The sequence below is a fragment of the Hemibagrus wyckioides genome, linkage group LG07 (genome assembly GCF_019097595.1).
Source record: "Hemibagrus wyckioides isolate EC202008001 linkage group LG07, SWU_Hwy_1.0, whole genome shotgun sequence".
In the NCBI taxonomy this organism is placed as follows: Eukaryota; Metazoa; Chordata; class Actinopteri; order Siluriformes; family Bagridae; genus Hemibagrus; species Hemibagrus wyckioides.
In genome coordinates, this window is record NC_080716.1 from 32,639,608 (window position 1) to 32,664,803 (window position 25,196).

A 25,196-nucleotide genomic window follows, 5' to 3' on the forward strand; every position below is an offset into this window, starting at 1 on the left:
ATGTATTCAGTGTACAACAACAACAATGTATTCAGTGTACAACAACAACAACAACAATGTATTCAGTTTACAACAACAACAACAACAACAATGTATTCAGTGTACAACAACAACAATGTATTCAGTGTACAACAACAACAACAACAATGTATTCAGTGTACAACAACAACAACAATGTATTCAGTTTACAACAACAACAGCAAAAGCAACAACAACAACACAGATGTCTTCAGTGTAGAGCAAAAACAACAACTAAAATGTGAACTAAATACAGGAGCATTAGTCCAGGGGGTTTACGATTTTTCTTGATATTAAACATTTATAAATAAATAAATAAACTGAACAATGAAATTCAGAAGGAAAGGCAGATCAAATCACTCTAAATGCATTTCCGGAATCTGACCAGCAGAGGGCAGCAGTTATTCTCGAGTTCAGTAATAAAAGTGAAACTGTTTTCTAAAACGTTATCTGACATTTTAAAACACCATGAGGGCAAAATCTAAAACATTTCAAGCAAAAAAACTGATCGATCTTGTTGTTGATATTTCTACTAATCCAAATAAATGTACAATAATTATAATTCATGTTTTCAGGTTGCTCTTCGACTCACTCTGAAATAATTCATCTGTACTCGGATCACTGTACTGTCCTTCACATAGAACAATAAAAGCTTTCAATCTGGAATCTTGAAGGACTCTTTTCTAAATGACTCTATCTCAATGACTCCTTTTTAAATGACTCTCTCTGAATGACTCGTTTTTAAATGACTCTCTGTGAATGACTCCTTTTTAAATGACTCTCTGTGAATGACTCCTTTTTAAATGACTCTCTCTGAATGAACACTTTCTAATTGACTCCTTTCTAAATGACTCTCTCTGAATGACTCCTTTTTTTTTTTTTTAAATAACTCCTCTTTAAATGAGTCCCTCTGAATAACTCCTTTCTAAATGACTTTCTGAATGAACCCACTCTAAATGACTCTCTCTAAATAACTCCTCTACTCCTCTCTACTGCGTCTTCAATTAATTCTTCTGCCCTCACACCACACTATCTTACACCTTAATCTTACACCACATTGTTGGTGGACTGGAAGTCAGAGGAGAGGTCAGTTCTACTTCGTTCTGTCCTCTCAGTGCTCGATGACCTCATTCAGAGACCTACCAGGACTTTCAGTGACTGAGGTGGACACACAGTCTCAGTCTGTCTGCTTTATCTGCTGTACCTGGTTGCTAGAATCACCATGTATGCTCCTTGAACCTTTGACTCAGCACCACTTTCGCTTGTGAACCTTCACACAGAACCAGTCACCTGTCTTGAGCAGGTTCTCAGGCTTCACAGGTTCTTTGTGAGCTCAGGTGGCTTCCTTTGCCTGTTGAATCAGGGACTGATGGATAGAAGTTTCAGATAGTTTGACAGTGGAAACACAAAGCAGAACACACAGAACGCCTGCTCACACGGAACTGTCCACTGATCTGACACCCCATTATTAGTGAGGGATGAATAAAGTATCTATCTATCTATCTATCTATCTATCTATCTATCTATCTATCTATCTATCTATCTATCTATCTATCTATCTATCTATCTATCTATCTATCTCTCTATCTATCTATCTATCTATCTATCTATCTATCTATCTATCTGTCTGTCTGTCTGTCTGTCTGTCTGTCTGTCTGTCTGTCTATGCTGCAAGAAATGAGAGCAATACCTTCCCCAGTGGGATGGACACATAAAGTCATACATTATGTTTTTGTATATATATTATATATATATATGGTCACTTCCTCTTAGTTTCATTAAGGACATGTGTAATGTTTGTCTAATATTAGGACATGATTATTGGTTAGATGTGTAGATATATAATAATATAAAGTAATAATGGAGCAGACAGAAAGTTAGAGATTAATCATACAAATAATTTCTATATTTCTATCTTTTAATATTCTCCAGCTAACAGATAGCACTACAACGATTAAATATTGATTTTATCTGTAAAACTCACCCTCTCTCTGAACAAGTGAATTATTCTTTTCTTCAAAACGACTTTATTTGATTAGTTAGCTAGGTGCTAATATTTGGGTTGGTTACTCCACATATATTAGCAGTACATGTTAATCTATTTTTTTCAAGTGATTTTTATTTTTTTCTGAATGTATCTCTGTTTTGTCTGAGTTTAGGACCATGACTGGTAGTTAACCCCTAATTTTCTGTCAGTGTTTCCTTGTCTGGGAATTGATCACTGGCCGCGTCTGCGAGATTTTTAGGTCCTGGTGTTAAGCCAATTGTAGTAAAACTCAATTATTTCATTTATAAACTTCTCTGCATTTTCCAACAAATATCCCTTATTTTTCACCCAGTTCCTCAGTTCTTCTGCTTCATCTTTGTTGAGCACGTTGATCTTTTCGTATTCATTTATAAGTTTCAAAAATCCTTTTTCGTAGTATTTCCTAGTACTTTCTGCTGTCAGTCCATAATCTATATTGCTATATTTACGGGTTCGATCTGCAATGAAATTAGACAGAGAGAATAAAATAGATCAGATCAGTGTGGAAACTCAAGCACTGCAGTGATTTCATGATAATGTACAGTAAAGGTAAAAGACATTTTAAACACATAGAAAAATTTACTTCACAAAAACTCAGATATTTTAAAGATGAACAGAATCCAGTATTTCTGCCTCTTTCATTATAATCATTATAATCACATTGATTCCTATTTTTAATAATTATGCTTGAAAAGTTTTTTTTTTTTTACTTGATCATTCGAGTTTATGAAGAATATACACTACATTTTAGTTCATTCACTCAGACCTGCTAAAGTGGATATTAGTTTTAGTGAGAAAAGTAAATGTAATAACTTGGTTGTGTATGTATGTACTCCCTTTAACTAATACTATGTAAAAGCAGCTTTTCTTATAATTCAGATCTCAGTGTCTTTAGTAAGAGTCTCCTGACTTCCACTCTTCCTGCAGGAATTCTCCAGATCTATCAGATAATGAGGAAATCTCCTGAACACCGCTCTCTTCAGGTAATTCCACTGGGTTTTTAAGTTGATTAGATCTGATGTCTGACTGCAACATTCCAACATTTTCTTTACTTGGCTTTGTGCTTTGGGTTCATTTTCACATTCAGCTTTGTATTTTTAATTCTCTTACTTCAGCTACTGTTTCATTTCAAATATCTGAGTATAGAAACAACAAGTAAAATAAATGATTTATTTATATGTATAATAGCCCGATGTGTGTGGAAGTCTTTAGTTTTAGTGAATGTAAAATGAAAATATACAAAGCACATCTAAGTTTTAAGACACGACAGTTAGATGTCAACCATATATATAAGGAAACTGTATTATATTAATGAAAATATCATGCCTTCACAATAATTTTTTTCACAGCTCTTATTTATTAATTTACGACCACCCTGTAATCTGAAACCTGGCAACTCTGAAGAAGGCTTCAAGATATTATTGTTGTATTTGGGTTAGATTTTATACTGAAAATTGGAATTTTTGTTAAAACATTTTTAATAAAATCACTATCTTATTATCCATAGTATTTATAATTTTACAATAGAGTGTCATTATTTGATATTGTTTTTGGCCACTAAAGGTCCTCACAGAGTTTTCTTTTCTTTTTGTCTTTTTTTCTCACTCTTTTGCTAGTCACATGGTTCCTCTGATTAGAGCTCACCTGTGTGGTTTTGCTGTGTTTAAGTTGCCCTGTTGTCTCTGTTCTTTGCCTGGATTTTGCTGTTTTTTAGAGTTCCTGTGTTTTTCTTTGAATGACCTTCTTATTCCTTTGTTTGGATTTTCTGCCTTTTTGTTATTTTTGCTTGAACTCTTACCTTGCGGATTTCCTTATTTTGGATGTTTTTACCGTTGCAGGATTTTTTGTACTACAATATTTTTGGTTGTCTCTTTGGAGTATTATTCCAAAGCATTAAATCTTTTTATTTACAATTGACCTGAGCCTGTGTTGTGTTTCTTTCTGAACCCGATTCTTACCCAGTTCTATAGCGCAATCTGAATTCTAGCATCAATTTTTGTTTAAAAAATATACATTTAATTAGAAAAAGCTTCATTTTTATAAATAAATGTAAAGTTCCAATAGAAAAAAATAATAGTAAGAATGTGAGCAAATACAGTCTCTTCAACCATTATTGGTGATGATCCCAGTTGAAATAAGGAGTGAGGGAGAAAGACTGAAAAACAGTAGTTACCTAGAATAATAAAGATGTGGTCCGAGGTTTCCGGGTGGGCCATTATAAATGACAGCTTCAGTCCTTTCACCACATCTCCCTCAATAAATGTCTTTGTCAGCAATTTTCTGGGGGACATAAATATAATCATTAGTTAATATCAAGAACTTAAATTTGACCAGGTGTTTTTGTTGCAGGACAAATGTTCAGGATAGTGTAGAGATGAAACCTGCAAGCTCTGGATACATGACTGCTGCCAGTAGTCGCTGCACGTTGATGGTCACAGCGCAGAACGTTCATGGCAAACATCATGTTATCATTTGTGTTCTTCACTAAGTTAAAGAGTGCTTCATTCTTTGTTTCGAATGACTCCACCATTTCTTTATTACTTTTGAGTTCATCACAGAGATCCTGTAAACTTTTCTTTGGTGGAATGTGGTCTGCGTCGACCACTCCAGGGGTGGGTTTCTTTTTTTTTATAAGGCTTCACAAGATAAGAAAAAAAGAACACACTTTAGTATTTTGGTGATTTTCTGTACATTATGAACATACAGGTATACATGGAGCAGCTACAGGTTCTTCTGAACAAAAATATATTTCTCTTTTGCATGAGTGCATAAAAAGGAAGTAAACAAATGAAGTTACTCTCTGTATCTTCCCGCTTCTCCCAGCGTGTATTCTTTAGAAATTTTGTCTTCATCATTTTTATTCTTTTTTTTATATTCTATAAACTTTTCCTTATCACTTTTCTTTATTGCATCCTCAATTTTGAATTGATTGGAGGTGTTTTTGTCGAATTTGTTCTGGATCTTCACAGCTTCTGCATATTTATACGGATTTGTACGAATCTGTAACAAAAGAATACATCAACAATATAATCAGCAGAAAGCCTATAAATGCATATAAGTGTTCCTCACACAAGATAGGAGGTGAAAGTTTGAAAGTTTTACCTAATGATAAATAAAAATGAATAAAATCCAAAATGAATATATTCCACATTAATGTGAACATAAAAGCCAAATCTACACTGATGAAGTTCAATTTAAACTACATATAAAGTTACTCCACATCACTGTAGGTGTTTAATTATCTTCCAAGCCACAGGTTTTCTTCTGGAACTAGCTGTGGATTAATAGTAACATTACCACCACATGTTCATGACCTTAGATGTGTTTCCTATAAAATGCCCAGGCTGTATCACTCATCTTGCTGAGCAGCAGAACAAAATGCTTAGAAAAGTGCTTACAATGAACTTGCATTTGAATATTATGATAAACTCAGTAATGACAGTAACTTAATAACTAGTAATGATTTACATTTACTTTTGTGGCATGTGCAGACGCCCTTATCCAAAGCGACATACAAAAGTGCTTTGAAGTCTCTGTCAGTGAATACATCAACACTGGTTCACTAGGTTACAGACAAACTCTGTTGGGAGGAATTACAGCACAATCTATTCATTATTTTAGAATTTATCTCTATTTTTAATACATAAAACAAACAGGGAAAATAAGAGCTAGTGTAAGTGTTTCAGATCACCCATCACCTGAAGAACGTAGGCAGGTTGAAAACAAGTCATGTACCTGCATTTTGCATCATTTGCAGTGGATGAATTACATTCAGAGGAAGACCTGCCAGTAGAGAGTTGCAGTAGTCCAGTCTCAAAATGACCAGAGACTGAGCAAGCACCTCAGCAGCCTGTGTGGATGAAAATCACCTGGACTGTTAGGACTCCTACGTTCAAATGCTGTTCATAGATTTCAGTTCAGCATTCAACACAATCATCCCTCAGCAGCTGATTGAGAAGCTGAGTCTCCTGGGCCTGAACCCCTCTCTCTGCAACTGGATCCTGGATTTCCTGACTGGGAGACCTCAGTCAGTCCGGATCGGGAACAGTATCTCCAGCACCACCACACTGAGCACTGGAGCGCCTCAGGGCTGTGTTCTCAGTCCACTGCTGTTCACTCTGCTGACTCTGCAGCAATGCACAGCTCCAACCACATCGTCAAGTTCGCCAATGACACGACCGTGGTGGGTCTCATCAGCAAGAACGACGAGTCAGCGTCCAGAGAGGAGATGCAACATCTAACAGCCTGGTGCAGAGCCGACAACCTCTCCCTGAACGTCGACAAGACCCAAGAGATGGTTGTTGACTTCAGGAGAGCACAGAGTGACCATTCTCCGCTGTCCATCGACAGATCCTCTGTGGAGATCGTCAAGAGCACCAAATTCCTTGGTGTCCATCTTGCGGAGAACTTCACCTGGTCACTCAACACCAGCTCCATCACCAAGAAAGCCCAGCAGCACCTCTACTTCCTGAGGAGGCTGAGGAAAGCCCATCTCCCTTCCCCCATCCTGACTGTGTTCTACAGAGGGACCATGGAGAGCGTCCTGAGCAGCTGCATCACTGCCTGGTTTGGGAACTGGACCGTCTCAGATCACAAGACCCTTCAGGGGACAGTGAGGACAGACACACACCCCTCACACACACTCTTACACACCCCACACACCCCTCACACACCCCTCACACACCCCACACACACACTCTTACACACCCCTCACACACACCTCACACACCCCTCACACACACTCTTACACACCCCTCACACACCCCACACACACACTCTTACACACCCCACACACCCCTCACACACACCTCACACACCCCTCACACACACTCTTACACACCCCACACACCCCTCACACACCCCTCACACACCCCTCACACACACTCTTACACACCCCACACACCCCTCACACACACCTCACACACACTCTTACACACCCCACACACCCCTCACACACACTCTTACACACCCCACACACCCCTCACACACACTCTTACACACCCCACACACCCCTCACACACACTCTTACACACCCCTCACACCCTCTCACACACTCTTACACACCCCACACACCCCTCACACACACTCTTACACACCCCTCACACCCCTCACACACACTCTTACACACCCCACACACCCCACACACACACTCTTACACACCCCACACACCCCACACACACACTCTTACACACCCCACACACCCCTCACACACACTCTTACGCACCCCACACACCCCTCACACACACTCTTACACACCCCTCACACCCACTCTTACACACCCCACACACCCCTCACACACACTCTTACACACCCCACACACCCCTCACACACACTCTTACACACCCCACACACCCCTCACACACACTCTTACACACCCCACACACCCCTCACACACACTCTTACACACCCCACACACCCCTCACACACACTCTTACACACCCCACACACCCCTCACACACACTCTTCACCCTCCTGCCATCTGGAAAGTGGTACCGGAGCATTCGGGCCTCACAACCAGACTGTGTAACAGTTTCTTTCCTCAAGCCATCAGACTCCTCAACACCCTGGACTGAAGTGTTCTACACTCTCTCTCTCACACACACACACACACACACACACTCAGGACTGAACTGTATATCAACTCTCTGTCTCTCTCACACACAGATACACACATTCTCTCTCGACTGTGTGGACACACACACACACACACACACAATTTATATTGATCATTACTACCTCAACCTGTCATCTGCTGCTATAGTTATATTTATGTTTATTTCTATTTGCACTACCTCTACCGCTGCTGCACAATATTTTTGCACAATACTTTTTTTTTTTTTACATCATTTCATTTTATCTTATTTTATTTCAGTTACATTCCATTACACATGTTCTTTTCTTTCTTTTCGGCGCCAAGTGTCTTGTGTTTTTTGTGTTGTCTTTCTTGTATTTATTGTCTTTTGCACTGTCTTGTCTATGCTCTGTTTGCACCTAGCTGCACACTGTGCACTTTATGTGGCTAAGACAATCTTCTGTCCTAGCTCTGTGGTGGTGTTTTGTGTTGAACTTTGTTGCTGTATGTTTATGTAGCACCAGGTCCTGGAGAAACTTTGTTTCATTCATTTCATGATGTACAGAAGAAACCGACATGAGCGTGTCACATTGGCAACATGGGAGGAAAAGGACAGTTGATTGTCCATGGTTACCCCAAGGTTGTGAGCAGAGGCTGAAGGGGAGATCATGGAGTTTTTCAGAGATAATGCATGATCTTGGGCTGGGGATGAATCACCTGGGATGACCAGCAGTTCAGTTTTGCTGGAATTGAGTTTCAGCTGTTGAGCTGTCATCCAGGATGAAATGTCCGCCGGACACGCTGAGATACAAGCAGAAGCCAAGGTATTTGAGGGAGGGAAGGAGAAGATAAGTTGAGTTTTATCAGCATAGCATTCATAAGAGAACCCATGTGAGGATATAACTTCACCAGCAGAGTATAGAGGGAGAAAAGGAGAGGACCGAGTGCTGAGCCTTGTAGGACACCAGTGGAGAGTCTGCATTGAGCAGATGTCGATCCCTTCCATGTTACCTGATATGAGCAACCATCCAGGTAGGAAGCAAACCATTCCCATGCCATTCCACGAATTCCAAGACTCCTGAGGGTGAACAAGAGAGTCTTGTGGTTAACCGTGTCAAATGCTGCATAAAGGTGGAGGAGGATGAGGACCGATGACAGCTTGGCTGATCTAGCAGCATGTAGTTTCTCAGCGACTGCCAGAAGAGCAATCTCTGTGGAATGTGCTGCTTTAGTGACTGGTTGGTATCTTGGAGGTTGTTCTGCAAGAGTCAGACAGTTGATTATAAACAATGCATTTTAGAGTTCTTGAAAAAAAGTGATAATGGTGTGTAGTTGCTTATGTCTGAGGGATCCAGGGCAGGTTTCTTCAGGATGGAGATAACCCTTTCTATGTTGTAGATAGTTAGTAAATGACCAGATGCTATGAATCTACTGATGATTGTGGTGATGAAGGGCAGGAGACTGCATGATTTGTATAATCTCTTCTGCTGCTTGGGTTGAAAAATGTGACAATGAAGGGGTAGCAGACTCCTGGCTGTGTAATGTATGTATAGTTGGGGCAGAAGTAAAGGTCTGGCAGATTTTCTCAATCTTCTCAAAAAAGGAGTCTAAGCATTCAGCAGCCAAGGAGGATCATGCAGGTGGAGCTGGAGGATTAAGTAGTGAGAAAAGATTTTGTGGAGCTTATGAGGATCTTGTGCGGAAGCTTCAAGCTTTTCCTAGTAGAAGGCAGTCTTGGCAGAAGTCAGGTCCATAGAGACGCAAAGAGGCGAGATCCACGTAGAGTTCATCCTCTTCCTCTCTGCTGATCATAGTTCATTTACTTTTTACTTTTGATATTTAAGTACTTTTAAAAACAATTACTTCTGTACTTTTACTTAAGTAAAAATCTGTCTTTGCAACTTTTCTTGTAATGGAGTAATGTTTGACCAGTAGTATCTGTACTTTCACTCAAGTAAGGAAGTTGTGTATTTTGTTCACCTCTGAACTCAGGTGAACTCATTAAGGGCGTGGTTGTGTGGCTGAGATTGATGCATCAGTAGGTGTGTTTACATGGACACTTGTAATCCGATCGTAACAGGACTAGAAGCACAATCAGATTAAAAAAGTGTCATGTAAACACATCAGTCGGATGGAATTTGCCACATCCGATTAAAATTTCAATCGGATGGTAAGGGGTGGTTTAAACCATTTTTAGTCCGATCGAGAGGACGTGTAAACACTTAATCAGATGGAATATGTTCCTGGAAAGTTCTGCACATGTGCAATGAAGCAAGAATGACGTATGACGTACGGATGTTGTCGTAGGTAAAATGGCGGGCGCTAAACAAAACTGGTCTGTGGGTGAGACTACATTATGATCGTCATGTCATTCTAAAATTCTCCTTCCACTCCTTGTCTGTGAAGTGATGCAAAACGATCTTGTCCCACCAGTCCTTGCTTCAGACTTTCATCCATAGACGCCTTGTCCTGGGGTCGGGAAGGGGCATTTTAATGTTGTGATAGATACACGCAGCCTGAATCATATCATCACGCGTTTGTTGTCTCCTAATTAGCAGCCGAAGATGTAAAATATTAAGCCTGCTTTTTAAAAGAACAAAAAGAAGCAGTGGCAATGCAGCGGCTAGTACATCCATTTTGGAATGGCGGGAATCCTATTTTCGTGGACTGTGCGCATGTCAAAAGATCCAATCCGATTCTAATCATGTGTCATGTAAAGGCACATAACAATCTGATTACTTTATACCGCGTTCATGTAAACGCTGCGATTGGATTCGTCAATCTGATTGAATACAGTCCGATCTGATTAAAAAAAACATGCGTTCCATGTAAACGCACCTAGTGACAGTTTCCATGCATAGTCTTGGCGCTAGCATTGTGTAAATTTGATTAAACCATGTGATGTGCATGTACGCATGGAGGAGCATGATTTGCCCGTGGATTCAGCTTCAGGAACACTGGAAAGGGGCGGGGCATCTGTGGGTTTGATTGGGATGAAATTTAAACAGACTTATTTACTTAATTTGATTCTATCAATTTTGTATATATTTTTGAAAACTTTCGACAAGTTAATCAGATGTGGGTTCACGAGCTACTGGTGGCTTGCAAGCAGCATGTTGAAGACCCTTGCTCTAGTGCTTTTAACACCATAAAGTCTGACATTTTTTGTGGAGAAGCTTTGGTTGATGGAGGTGGATGAATGCATCCTAATCACTGAACGACTACCTAACTGCCAGACCACAGCATGTACAACTCCATGGCTGTGTGTCAGATATGGTGATGTGTAGCAATGAAGCTAGTCAAGGGACTGTCCCGGCTCCCTTCCTGTTCATTCAGAATACCTCTAAATTTAGGTACAACATAGTGTCATGTCATCTGTAGAAGGTCTCTAGTGCCATGGAGTGATGCACACTTAACATTGTCACCTGTCACCATTGACAGAGGGAATATGGAGATAGTGAACATGTATAAGGGCTTTCATTTGGATGACAGACTGGATTGCACTATAAAAGAATAATTATGTTTTTTATCATAAAAATGCAAAAAACTTCCTGTTGGTCCAGTGTAAGGATCCCACACTTTCATTGTCATGGCCCGAGTTTGATTCCCAGAGATCTAACCCAAGCACTAAAGAGTTAACTCTCAGTGCCAGTCCCAAGTCCAGATAAAATGTAGGTGTTGTGTCATGAAGGGCATCTAATGTAAAGGAAAAAAAAACTGTGCCAAATCAAATATGTGGACCAAAGTGGCGACTTTGAACACTGAGCAGCCAAAACACAACAACATGATAGAAAAGCAACAAATTGAGAAAGGCCAGTAGAAATCCAGCTGGATCCACTGGAGACAGTTTGTGAACTAAGGACATAATTTGAAAAGATGAACTCAGATGAGAATCTCTAGCCCAAAATGTTAAATGCTTTAGAGGAGACAGCATGATGTCCTTATTTTAAATCCTAATAAATATTATACTGTACAGTGTATGCTGCATACTTATACATAGTTTTTTTTCCACTCACACATTCATGCACAACATTACATGACTAAGCATTCTGTCACTACTTATCCCTCTTAAAGGTATGATATTTAATCTGTAACAAAGTGTATTGTTTGAGAAGCATTATAATACAATAAAATCTAATTAGATTCCAAGTTTAAGGCCTGCTACTATAAATAATAAAATTCAATATTCACCTAAAATGTATTGCAAATAAAATATATGTCCCTAAACCTCACATTAGTGGTTATTAAGCTAAATTATTATTAAACTAGATCCTAATGCATTATCTAATTACAGACAGATGTCAAACCTCCTGTTTTTGTCTAAAATATTGGAAAAGGTGTTGTCTGCTCAATTATACTCCTTCTTACAGGAAAACAATATCTTTAAAGAATTTCGGTCAGGTTTCAGGCCCCATCATAGCACAGAAATTGAGCTAGTTAAAAACACAAATAACTTGTTTTTAGCTTCGGACTAAGGCTGCATCTCAATATTTGTGACATACTGTATCACTCGAGGCGGATGCAGCAGCATCCATGATGCAGATCTTTATTAATGAGTAGAAACGACAGGCAATAATCGAAAACAATAAGGCAGGTGGAAGAGTCAGAAACCGAGAAAACAAATACACTTTCAAAAGGAAACCAAAACCGAAATCCAAAAATCGTAGTAGAACTATAACAGGCAGAGATCATACACAGTAGCAATCCAGACTTGAACAATCGAAGGCTTGGCATGTACTCAAAGAGAAATGACACTTCGCAAAGAACAATGGAAAGCTGGCTGTTTAAATAGCCTAGAAACCGGAAATAAGTCCCAGATATTAATACTCAGACGAGGGCTCCCTCTGGTGTACAGGTCCTACTTTCCTCGTCACAATATTAGTTTTACTTGATGTTAGTGCTGCATTCAACACTATAAACACCATTTTGTAGATTTAAATAAACAACTATCCAGAATCATGCAGTGAAATACAGGGTCCCACAAGGGTCAGTTTTAGGACCTCTGCTTTTCTCTGTATACATGCTTCCCTTGGGTAACATCATTAGAAGACATGGGATTAGGTTCCATTGTTATGCCCATGATACCCAGTTATATATCTCATCAAAACCATATGAAATATCTAATTTGTCTAGATTAACTGAGTGTGTTAAAGATATTAGAAATTGGATGACCGATAATTTTCTATTACTAAATTCTGATAAGACAGAGATATTACTTATTGGTCCAAAACCAGTACACAAAAGCTATAAAATTTTAGCTTGCATTTAGAAGGATGTACTATTACTACTAGATTGACAGTGAAAGACCTGGGGGTAATATTAGACAGCAACTTGTCCATTTAAAATTATATTTCCAATATTACAAAAACAGCCTTCTTCCACCTTAGAAATATTGCCAAGCTTAGGAACATTTTATCTGTATCTGTTTAATGGCTGTTGCTGAAGTACTAACAAGGTTGCAACTTCAACTCATTGTGTATTAGAGATAAATACCAATAGTAAATTTATACTGCATTAAAGAGGAAATCAGAAAGCAATATTATGGCATCTTTAAGATTTAGTTTGAGATACCAGTCATAGGATCCATTAAAGCTGCACCAATGGGCATACACATTATTCTTTCCATATACAATTTTTTATTAAATAACTTACCTTTTCACTGACTTTGTGGCGGAGTTCTACAGCTTTTTGTTTAAGATCAACATTTGGGTCATTAGTTGTTGCTTGGACAACTGCATGAAACAGACAGTTCACAATTTCCTGTGAGCCATCAGGGCGAATACTGTCAATGTGGCCACTCTGTGGTGTGTCTTTAGCCATAACCTGGTCTTTCAGTTTGCTCCATAATCCTCCTTTTCTGTAAGACACAAAAACAATAAGCATTAAAAGCACATGCACAAGCACAATAGTGCAAATATGTGTTATAGTGTTTTCTATTCAATACAGTTTGAGCTCACCCGGAAGAAGTCTGAGGTGTTTTTGTCAGCACAAGTTTGATAGTACCAGCTGCTGGGTCAGTTCCTGGGTAGGTCTCCTCTGTGAGAAAATTTCCTTTATCATCTACTACAGTCAGACAAATTCCTTTTCCATCCAACACGTCAACTTCTGTAAGGACACGGACATCGACACCTGTTGCTGGATTTTGTTCATCAGTTATTTTGTCAGCGTAGCTTTTGAGTTCATTTAGTTCTCCTTCAGTCAGAGATCTTTCCTTGCATTCAGTGGCAGATTTCAGATCATAATGATGCTGCTGACTGTCAAAGAAACTCTGGGTTTTGTGTCTTCCCAGTAAATTACCAACTACTTTTCCAGTAACAGAGTTTAGTCGCTGAGTGAATGTTTTTGTAAACATGGAGGAGGCAGACCCAGAAAAACTGTCCACCATGGTTTGGGAAATAATTTCTGAAATTACGTCAATGAGTTCATCTTTAAGACGTTCCACATCTTCCAGTTTGTCCCTTCCATCATTGTCATATGTCTCAAATAAAGGTTCCTCACCCAAGGACTTCAAAAATGCAGGAACAAAATTACTGTCAATGGTCTGTTTAGTAGGAATGGATTTGTACATTTCATAAATGGTGGTGGACATGCTTGCAGTAGTCATAAGCATCCTAATACAGGCATGGGAGCGGTGCGCAACAAACTCTGCTGATTTGTCCCACACCTGTGAGAGTGTGTTAATCACCTGATGAATCTGTTTACAGTCTACCATGAGATCATTCATGACAAAGTTCGTATTAAAAATCATATGGTCCATCATTTTCTTCTCTAGGGTTTTGCTAATCTTGTAAGAACCAGATTTCTTCTGCAAGGCGGTCTTTGGAATTCCTGAGCTGATGAAATCTGTGAGTGTTCGGACAAACTCTTTATTTTGTTGTAATGTTGAATGGACAGATTCCTTGAAGGTATGTCGAAATCCTTGCTGGAATGTCTTTTGACCTTTAGAATTGATGTATTTGTTCACAGCAGTGTTTACCCCTTGAACTGCCAATTCCTGAAAAGCATATTTACATGCATATTTTAAATTCAGTTTACCCGTGGTCTTTGTGATGTTCTCTACACTTATTGAGAACACTAGTGATTTGGCTGATTTACATGTCGAAACAAACAAGTTTTTGCCTGACCTGAGGGCACTAGATGCAACACTTTTCAGGGATTTGGTGCCATTGAGGATATTACTTGCAGCATTTTTCACAGAGGAGAATGATCTTTTGAGAACACGGAATCCCCCACAGGCCAAGGAAATTCCTATACTTATTGCTTTAGATATTGCCCATGATGCCCAATCAAATGTACCATTTATCATACCCATGACTCCATAGATCATGTCAGACACACCTTCTGAGATCAAGCCAAGACCAAATGAGGACATGGAACCAGCTGACAGACCACATATCAGAACTCCTGCTACAACCTGAATCACACCAAGAAAACAACAAATCAGGGCATCAAATGAGAATTTGGGCTTTTGTTTCACTTCAAACACAACAGCGAGGCCATAATTACGAAAGAGACCGAGTTCACTAGAAGACACAAAATCCTCCTCAGTTGATAAGCTGTAAAGTGTCAGCTCCTCGGTTCTGAAGTCTCCATTGCCCGATCCAAGCAAGTCAAGTATTTTTGTGATATTTTCTTTCCATGAGTTAAATATGTTCATCCTTGCCTGCATTTGTGTTTGGAAGTTACAGCTGCCACTGTGGTGTGGTTCAAAATCTGGAGTAACAGACAAAGAACAGAAGCTCAGTGTTCTGGTTGTTTCTGATACATAAACATCTATGGCTTTCTCTGCCTCCTTGAGTAAGGAACATGCTTCACTTTTGTAGCCCTCTCTGGCCATGTTGATTGTAATGTAGGCCTGATTATACAGTGCAACAGCTCTAAAGTAGTTGTCTGATTCAGAGACTTTTTTCCAGTAGGTTTTTGCTCCATAGTCACATCTGGTTTTGTTTTGAAGGTGCAAGGCAGTTCTTCCTAAAGCCTGCTGTATGTGGTCATAAAGGTTTTCACTGTGACCTTGTAAAAGTTTACGACTTTTGTCCTGCAAGTGTTGGATGAGGTTTTCTTTCAGTTCTGTAAGGTCATTGTGTACGTTAATCTGATCTGTGTGAAGTATTAGCCATATACCCCATGATTCCTTCAAAGCATTCAGTGCTGGATGGTAGTCCATCTTACTGTGAAAGGACTCAAAGTAACAAGGGACATCTTTTACTTTCACTTCAAACAGGTCTGTTTTCTCTCTTGTACTATAATGCCTGTCAAAGTCAGAAAGAAACTGACAAAATGTAGAGAACAGCTCTTCTTTCATCTCAATTTCAGCTAGTTTCTCCTTCTCCATGTCTTTTATTCGATTAACCTCATGTTCTTCTCTGAGTTCCCTCATGACTTCAATAGAATGGCCTCGGTAGGCCATGGCTAGACGATCATGGTTCAGTATTACCTGGACCATTCCCGGGGTTCCTTTTCGACCTGTTCATCCAAAGACTTGTTTCTCGACCCTTCGGTTATTGGGGAAGTACGTGAGTAGCACAAAGAGACCGCCACAGCGATTTACCTCCTCTGTGACCTTAATGTCTGTCCCACGTCCTCCAAGGTTAGTGGAAATAATGATCTGTCCCTTGTTGAACTCCTGGTTCTCAATGTTGTGGCTCTCACTCATCGTGTACATGGTAACTGGATGTTTATTTTCTGCTGCAATTTTGTCATTGAGCGCATTTGCTGTGTTGACGTCCTCACACACGACTAACACCACCTGTCCTCGTTTAGAGACTCTTGTGACCGTGTCACAAATAGTTTGGATCCATTGTTCCGTACCTCCTCTCACCTGGACTGCAGGCAGCTCAGTAACCTTTTGACGTTGATGAGCTGGTATGACATAGCTGTCCGTTTTGTAATGCCTTGCCAGGAAACCCTTGTCTGCATCTCCCCCTAGTGTTCCAGAAACACCAAATATCCCTTTCCCTCTGAGATATCTTTTGAAGAAATTTGAATTTGACATGTAGTTTGTCACATTTGATAATGGAGATAATGTTAACTGATGCTTCATCTCCAGAAATTGTTGTAGTCCATCACCCCACCGTTTTCTTTTCTCCAGCATTCCACTGGCCTGAAAGTCCACTGGGATTATTGCATGGTACATGTGTTCACCATCTTCATCAACATCTATTCCCTGAGCACTAAGAGATCTCTCAATCATGTACTCTCTGCCTTTGGTCATCTGAATGGCCTTCAGTGCATTCTCAACAAACAGTGGCAGCTGACTGTCCAGGTATTTCTCCAAGAAAGAAGGGATTACAAGAGATTCTTTATCTTCTTCTGAACTGCATTGTTTAGAGTATTTAATCTTGGATTTCACCTCACTAATGGTGGCCTCAATGAGCAAATTTTCAGCCAAGATCTCACAAGATTTTCCATTCTCGAGTAGCAGCATGTTGATGTTTTGGTCAGTTTTTGTCTTTTGCTCTCCAAATTGAAAGGCTTTTCTAGTTTCTGACTGATAAATATAACAGTTAAATGCCACCTTGTGCTCCATCCCCATCTCGAGAACCTTGAGCAGGTCATATTGTTGTTCTATTCCTGTTTTAGCCATGATGGTCTTTAATGCCTCATTTTCAATGGCCCCATGTTCCTTTTCTCCTTCTTCATTAATAGAGACCTTCAAATTTTCAAAATCTTCCTCTGAGTAAAAGCCTAATTCAATACCTGGCAACAAAATTTCCAGTGGTGAAAACGTATCATTTGTATCTGAACCAATCATTGCTATCAGGGCAGCTGTGTGAAAATTCTGGACTCTTGTTGTCCACATGGTCTCTCCAGTTTCTTCTACCTCAATTGGTCGACATGCAGATATAATGGCCCAGATGCTGGCTAGGACTTGCTCCAAATGTTGGAGGCCACTGGACTCATGGGACAGAAATGTTATTTGAACTCCATTATCTAAAGTCATGTAGTCAACCTCATCCACAAGGACCAACTCAAACTTCCTGTCTCCACGAGATGTTTTGTTCTCAAACTCTTGTTTCAGTGTATCTGCTGCAAATGTTCCAACAGTACTGTACACTACATCTTGTTTGTATGCTTCCTGAGTCAGATCATCTTGTTCTTCAGATGAGACATCATTCAGCATTGGAGGAACAGCAGATGATGTTATGTCGAACATGTTGTAAAGTTTGCTCCATTCCTCTAAATCACGGCAAGCGAGGATTGGAGAGCTTGTCACAATGTCCACCTTTACACCACGAATGGCATGGATCACAGCAAGCATGGCTAAGATACAAGATTTCCCTTCACCTGTTCCAATTTCAAGGAGACAACCTGTATTGGTTTTTGATTTTGGAAGCAGGAAAACCATCAAGGTTGCAAGCTGAGTTAATCTGGGAAGATATCCTTCAATGACTATTTCCTCTTTACCCCTTTGAATAGTGAGAGCAGAGCACATTTTTACTGCGACTGACATTTGCACTAGTACACTTTTGAGAACTTGTCTGTCTGGATTGGTAAAATCCAGTTCTTTAACCATTTTCTTTACATGCTGGATTTCATTTTTATGGAGATCAGTTCTTTTGTGTTTTTGAAGCTCCATTTCCAGATATACCAGAACATCCTCTAGTATTGTCAGGACATTCTCAGGATAGTTTGAGTTGCGCATTTCACTAATAATAGTATTAGCATTTTTGTCTCTTTCTGTGTCAACATGCCATTTCAGCCGTCTGGGTGGATCAGGTGAATCTAAAGCATGGAGAACAATCTCATACTCCAGCTTGTAGGTCTGTGCAATGTGAAGTATTGCCTGCACGTGATCTTTGTCTTTCCCGACAACATAACGCATGAAATCTGTTATTTCTGGCAGTTTCCATGTGTTGTTGAACGCAATCCGACACAGAATGTCTTTACTCTGTGTAGAAAGTTGAATATCAGTTTGAAGAACGCTCTGTAAAAGATTAAAGGCAAGTGACGGATGATCGTCTTGCAACAGTTCCAGCACATCCAAGAGGAAATCCCGGTTGTGTTTATGTTTGTGGTCATTTTCATCCTCCTCAAAAACTAAATACATTATTGCCTCAAGCACTGTCAGTCTATCTTGTAGAGGCAGAGTCTCATAACCAACTGAAGTGTCGAAAGAAAACACACAGCTGCTGGACAGGTTGTGTTTCTTACAGTACTCCACCATTAACTCATTTTGCAGGGTTTTCATCCTGCCTGCTAATGTCTCCTCTGAGTCTTCCTCTTCAAGGATTCGATATTCACATAGGAGGTCTGAGAATTTCTCCTCTATTTCTGCAACCTGTAAAACATATATATCTTAAGCAGATCTCAGCTGAAGCACAATGCCTAGTCATTTATGTTATATTATATAACAAAAAAACCTGTTAGACTCTAATAATCAAATATCAATTAAAAAAAATCTACATTACCTCATCTCTCTCAATTTCAGTGTTTATTGTCTGTTGCATTATATAAGTTTGGTGATGGAGCTCATGGCCTCTCAGCCTCTGTTTCTGCTTGAGCGTCTCTGTGGCTTGTGAAAGTTTCTCAGCAGCAAGCTCACTTTCCCTTTGAATCTGTTCCTCGATTCTTTTTTCACGTTCAAGCTGGGCCTGTCGCCTCTGCTCCTCTTTTTCTTGTCTTTTTCTTTCTTCTTCCTCTCGCGCATCATCTTCAATTTTCCCTGGTTGAGAGTAAAATACTCTACATTTACCATCACTCTAAAAACTTGAGAAACCAAATAAAAAGGTGTCTGTTTATTTACGAAGAAAACCTATGTATGTTTAAAAGTAAAGACACCTCAGTGTGAGACTATGGCTCATAATGCTTAGCTTTTATAAGAATTACTGTATGTCATATCAAAGCTATCCAAAGCTTTAATAATGCATGATATTGACTATTTAAAAAATTAATTGAACATAAATGTGGTTTAAACCAAGTGAGTATGGGTCAGTAAATCAAACTAGTCCTCATTAAGTGTTTAAGGCTCTGGATTGGCACTGCCAAGCTGCCATTGTATCATGATTGACATTATGCTCTGACCACAAATTCCTAATAAGATAATTCCAAAAAAAAGGTCACACACAAGGAGTAAATAAAGACTTTTTGTCTTTCAAATGTGGCAGCCATGTGATTGACATTCAACAATAAATATGAACTGAAACTGGCCATTTTATTTATTTGTGCTTTCAGTGACAGCTTAGAGAAACACAAATAAGTAAAAGTTTAGTAACAAGACACAGGTGATAATCATCACACATTACTTGTTCAGTTCAACCTGCCAATAATCCGTCAACTGCTGACAACCACAAACCCTTAGCCACAATAATGCACCATATGAAAATACAACTCTGGAAAAAAAAATCTGAGCCCACTGCAAAATAATGTGTTTCTTGTGTTTTTTTCTTCCAGGGTCATGTGTTGGTGAGATGAAGTGTTTTGTTTCATTTTTTTGTGAACTGTGACAATATTTCTCCTAAATTCAAAATATAACTATTGTTATTTAGAGTGTATATTTAAAGGAAATGACATCACATCAAAATAACCCAAGATCCTGCAGTATTACAGAGCTTTAATAACTCAAATAAAACAAAATGTAAATCATTTGTAAACAGATTGTGTTAATGCTTTGTGTAAATAACATTAAGAGATCAGTATTTGGTGGAATAACCCCGATCTGCATGAGTTTTAGCTCCATGATCTCCACCAGTTTCTCACACTGCTGTTGGGGAACTTTATACCACTCTTTTTATAAAAAAGCAAACAGCTCAGCTTTACTTGATGGTTTGTGACCATCCATCTTCCTCTTGATGACATTCCAGAGGTTTTCAGTAGAGTTCACATCTGGAGATTGGGCAGTGGGCTCTTGTTTTTTTTTCCCCAGAGCTGTATATTTGTAAACATTTGATAATATTTGCACGCAACCTATATTTTATACAAAAAAAATTGTTGCTGTCCATCATTTACATCTCTGACCTTCAGGAAGTTATGCATCTGAACAGAAGAGTGCATATTTAGCCTTTACATCATTCATTCACGTTGGTTTACATTAAGGTATAATATCAGAACACTGAGCTAGCTTAGAATATATTCATCAAAACATAAAAATGAAATTTAATAAATATAACAAACATAATTCAACTAAACATTAGAAGTGCTCATTCTAATGTTTTGTGAAAAGATTCACAAGTGAGTCTTTAGGCATTGTTTGCTTAGAGTCTTGAAGGAATGTGCATACTAGATCCTTACCTAAATGTTTCTTTAAATAGATATTACCAGTAGCTACTGAAACCCTTTTAAAAATGATAAATTCTTCCCTTAGCCCTGGCTATGTGCCTAAATCTATTAAATTAGCAGTTATCAAACCCCAGTAGACCAATATCAAACCTGCCCTTTATCTCCAAGACCATAGAAAAGGTTGTAGCACAACAGTTATGTTCAGACATGTAGTGTATCAATCAGGATCAATTAGGCTTCATCATAGCACAGAGACAGCACTGGATAAAGTAGTCAATGACCTTTTACTGACCTCTGATCAGGGTTGTGTCTCCTGGATCTTAGTGCACCTTTTGACACCATTGACCACACTGTTCTACTGAATAGGCTAGAACATGTTGGTGTTAAAGGAACAGCCCTCTTCTGGCTCAGGTCTTATTTGACTGACCGACATCAGTTTGTAGATCTAGATGGTGACTTTTGATTCATGCATACATCAGTGGACCAGTTTGTAAATTAAAAAAAAAAAAAATCAAAATATGTGCACACTGGTAAGAATCAAGTGAGGTTTAAAGACCTCAAAATGTCTCATAAATGGTGCACTGTGTAAAATTCATTCAGAAGATCTAGGAAGGATGCTTCATCACAGCTGCCAGCGTGTATTATGGCCTTGTATTTCATGATGTTTAGAAGACCCTGACACATACAATGTGTTTTACCACTCAGATCACCACGAGGCATGTTAGACCTTGTTGTTCTTAGTGCTACTATTTCACCAGATCTGAGTGCAGCATCATTCATTCTGAACAAAGTCTGCACTTCAGCAGTGAGCCATGGATTCTGGTTGCCTCCTGCAATGATGTTCTTGGAGACAGTGACATCATCTATACACTTGCTAATGTAGCCTGTAAAAGATTTTTTTCTGTTTTTCTAGACTTCTGTAAAGCTGTTTGAGACAATGTTTCTTGTTAAAAATGCTATGCAAATAAATTGAATTCAACTGAATGATGTCCAAGTCACTGGTATTGTAGCCATATACAGTGTGCAGTACACAGGGAGATGAACTAATAAATAAGAGGGATTGTATAAGTTGCAGTTTGTTTTTATTGAGTTATGCTTTGAATAAGTTATTTTACATAACAGATGTTCCCTTTTGAGGGATCTCAGTGCTGTGTCATGGTTTGATGCTATGGGAACAACTCTTCACAGTGTCTGAAGCTCTATTGGCTTAAAGAAATCATGTGATGAGGCGAATCACACCAGCAAGACCATAAAATGGCATCTGGATCACATTTCTCTAGGTTCTTGTCTTTAGTAAGCACTCAGTGTATGTTGGTGTAAATTGTCTCTCTTGTATGTCTAAGACTAGAGTGAAAGAAGATATATAAAGACTAGGGTATTTCATTATGGCCAGCAGACAATTTAAGAGATCTGAGCTTTTCTGCTCCCACTATAGCATGGCAGATCACATGCGCACTCTGCATTTTCAGTTTGGGAGAGCAGTATGCACGCTCGGCTCTTGAGGGAGCTGATTGCATACATTACGAGAGGTTTCTTCTCTTCAAGGTCTGCTTTCGCTTGGCTATATTTTGCAGGAAAGTGCCTGCACCATGTGGCAGGAGTAGGAGGCATACGTAGGAGGCTCCCCTTTTTTCCCCAGACCTTTCCATGCCTAGGTCATGGACAAGACTGTACTTGGCTCAATTGTTTACCCTGGCCATCTGAAATTCTTCAGTGGTCATTGGCCCCAGTGACCGTCTGTCTTTAATTGAGGAGAAAATGTGAAGAAAGGTGAAGAGGGAGAAGATGAGTTAATAAGTCACTACAGATTAGACTGAGTAGGAATTATAATCGTGATGGATCATAGTAGAGATATTACATCTCAGATACATCGACTCTGAGATATTGTGCTTGCCTACTTGAGGCTTCATGTTCTTGAAACTCAGAATAGAGATGCCCCCCCCCCCCCAGTTGGGTCCCAATCTCAGGGCATGTTGCTGTCGCAAGGCTCTTTCAACAGAAACCTCTGGTCCTTAATGGCTGCCCTGCATGTGTTGTGGGAAGGTACTCATCTCATGTGGCACATACTTTGCCACTAAATTGCAAAATGAGGGCTGTGCATTAAAACACTTTCTCCTACAACTCAGAATCTACCATGTGTTAGTCTGCACAAACAACACTACAGTGGTTTGCTACATCAATCATCAAGGTGGTCTGTGTTTGCTGAGTTCCTCTGTTCCGGTCACCCAGATCCTGCTCTAGGCAGAGACCAGCAGAGACCATCACAGAACATTTACATCCTGGGACGATAAAACAAAGAGCAGACTTCCTGTTGTGGCTGGGGCCTGGGGAATGGTGTCTCCACCCGCAGGTGGTGGAAAACATATGGCTGGGCAGAAGTGGATTTGTTCTCCTCCGAGGAGTTGACCCATTGTCCCCTATGGTTATCTCTCTCCCCTCCAGCCCCTCTAGGGCTGGACACCATGAAACAGATGTGGTCAGCCTGACAGTCTCCACCCTCACTCCGAGATATGAAAACTCAGGGTCTGGCCTATTTGGAGAGAGCTTTGTTGGTATAGTGCTGGAATTTATACTATATATAAATATTATATATTTGTCCATCTCTGAGGGTCTAACACCCTCCACATAGAAAGTGTACATGGCAGCCATTTCTGCAAGTCTTGTACCTATCCTTGGGGCATGGTTCCAGGCAGCTGAGGCCTTCCTGCAGACCGTGGCTTCCCTTCTTGAGACTTTTCTCAGTGGTCCTGGAGGAGCTGCTAGAAGCCCACTTTGAGCCCAGGGCATCAGGTTCTGAGAGTTTTCAGAATAGGAGAGGCTGCACCATCCATTTGAGCTTGTAGCCTCTTTTCTCAGGAGAAAAATCAGCAGTAAAAAAAAGCCAAGGTTAACCAGCACAGTGCCAGTTGAGAAGGATAGCCCCAAGGTTATATTAACAGATTTAAGATAAGGGTTCCAGAAAATACAGATAAGAGACATGAAAGGTAAACAGTCACAAGAGCAACTTCCAATTCTAGTCACTGAGACAGTACTTAAGGTCACAAATAAAGGTGGTGGAATTAAAGTTCTTCCACAGGATTAATCTCTGTAATGGGATCAGAAGCTCGGTAGAGAAGATTAATTGGTTTAGGCCATTAAAATGATGGTGGGCTCCTGATAGCGCTGTATGAGACACAGTCCCATTGGACAGTGACCCTGTGGCAAACCCAGGACTGGCTGGAGAGAATCTCTCACAGCTGGTTTGGGAATGTCTATCAAAGCCTCAGCAGGATATATAATGTGTGATTGAGAAGTCTAACCTTCTCAGCCTGTGACCTCCCCAATGCCCATCAGAAAGACAAGAAGAATATAAATGAATGAATAAATGAAAATGCTTGTTCCTGTGTTAAAACTGCTTTTTTAATTAAGATACTAAATGAGCCTAAATGCAACTGGAAACAGTCAGAGATATTAAAAAGGAAACAGAGTGACTATGCCATGACAAAAATATAAGTGACAAATCTAGAGAGCAGGATGGTGTCTTCAGAGAACATGATTTATAAGATGTTATAAAAATGACATACCATAATTTGGGCATGTTGATTTCCTCTTCTCATAATTTCTGTTGCAGTCCAGATGTATTTCCTGGTGGTCTCCACTCTCTCGAATTGTGAAAGATGGATCATCTTTTGGATTAAACACGTACCACAAGTGTGGATTTTTGCAACAGTCACTCTCTGAGCAATCTCCATACTTCACATTGATGTAGAATGTTTTGAGGAAGGTCATGGGTATAATTAACTTCATAACTCCATTTTCATAGCTGTCAACTACGAACTAAACATACAGAAACAGATATATGATGTTGAAGCCTTAATATTCACATGCATGAAACAAACAGAAAACAATATTTTTAAAATTTTATAACAACTTATGCGAATATATTGACTGTGTGCATTACTTTGCAATATTTGTCAGGCACAGGCCATGGGTGCTTAACCTCAATACAGACAGTCCATTTGTACTGAGTCTGATTGTGGACAGTTATGTCTCCTCCCAGGAACCCCATTCTGAAATGAAAGTATTGACCGCAATAAATAAGAGATAAAACAATACTTGTGTTGCTGTTATAGTAAAATACTGAGTGTTGCATAGTTACTGTTAATCCTAAAGTTTATTATTTTTTCTAAAATTGCAATTTCATATTTATCACACAACACCACAATATAGTTTAACTATTTTTTATTATGTGTAAAGTTGTGAAAGGTCTACAAAACGTTTATAGCAGATAGGAACAGTCATTCCACTACTGCCTTCAAAACTCAAAATGTTTAGTTTTTTTCAATCTGTAAGACTTTATATTGTAGTGAGTCATTAATACTA

General features: G+C 39.4%; 2 protein-coding genes across 2 annotated transcripts; both read right to left on the reverse strand.

Annotated features, from left to right (window-relative positions):
• Positions 1 to 814: 814 nt before the first annotated feature.
• LOC131355569 (uncharacterized) lies at positions 815 to 16,062 on the reverse strand. The gene is made up of 6 exons (XM_058393930.1): positions 13,574 to 16,062; positions 13,269 to 13,473; positions 4,842 to 5,044; positions 4,426 to 4,680; positions 4,218 to 4,324; positions 815 to 2,502 (listed from the first exon to the last, which is right to left on the reverse strand). The coding sequence occupies exons 1-6, from the start codon at positions 16,060 to 16,062 to the stop codon at positions 2,261 to 2,263; spliced, it is 3,501 nt and encodes a 1,166-aa protein (XP_058249913.1). The 3' UTR covers positions 815 to 2,260.
• Positions 16,063 to 16,084: 22 nt separating this feature from the next.
• On the reverse strand, positions 16,085 to 24,879 carry LOC131355568 (protein translocase subunit SecA-like). The gene is made up of 4 exons (XM_058393929.1): positions 24,775 to 24,879; positions 24,398 to 24,650; positions 19,028 to 19,281; positions 16,085 to 18,897 (listed from the first exon to the last, which is right to left on the reverse strand). The coding sequence occupies exons 2-4, from the start codon at positions 24,618 to 24,620 to the stop codon at positions 16,087 to 16,089; spliced, it is 3,288 nt and encodes a 1,095-aa protein (XP_058249912.1). The 5' UTR covers positions 24,621 to 24,650; positions 24,775 to 24,879; the 3' UTR covers positions 16,085 to 16,086.
• Between the last annotated feature and the right edge of the window lie 317 nt (positions 24,880 to 25,196).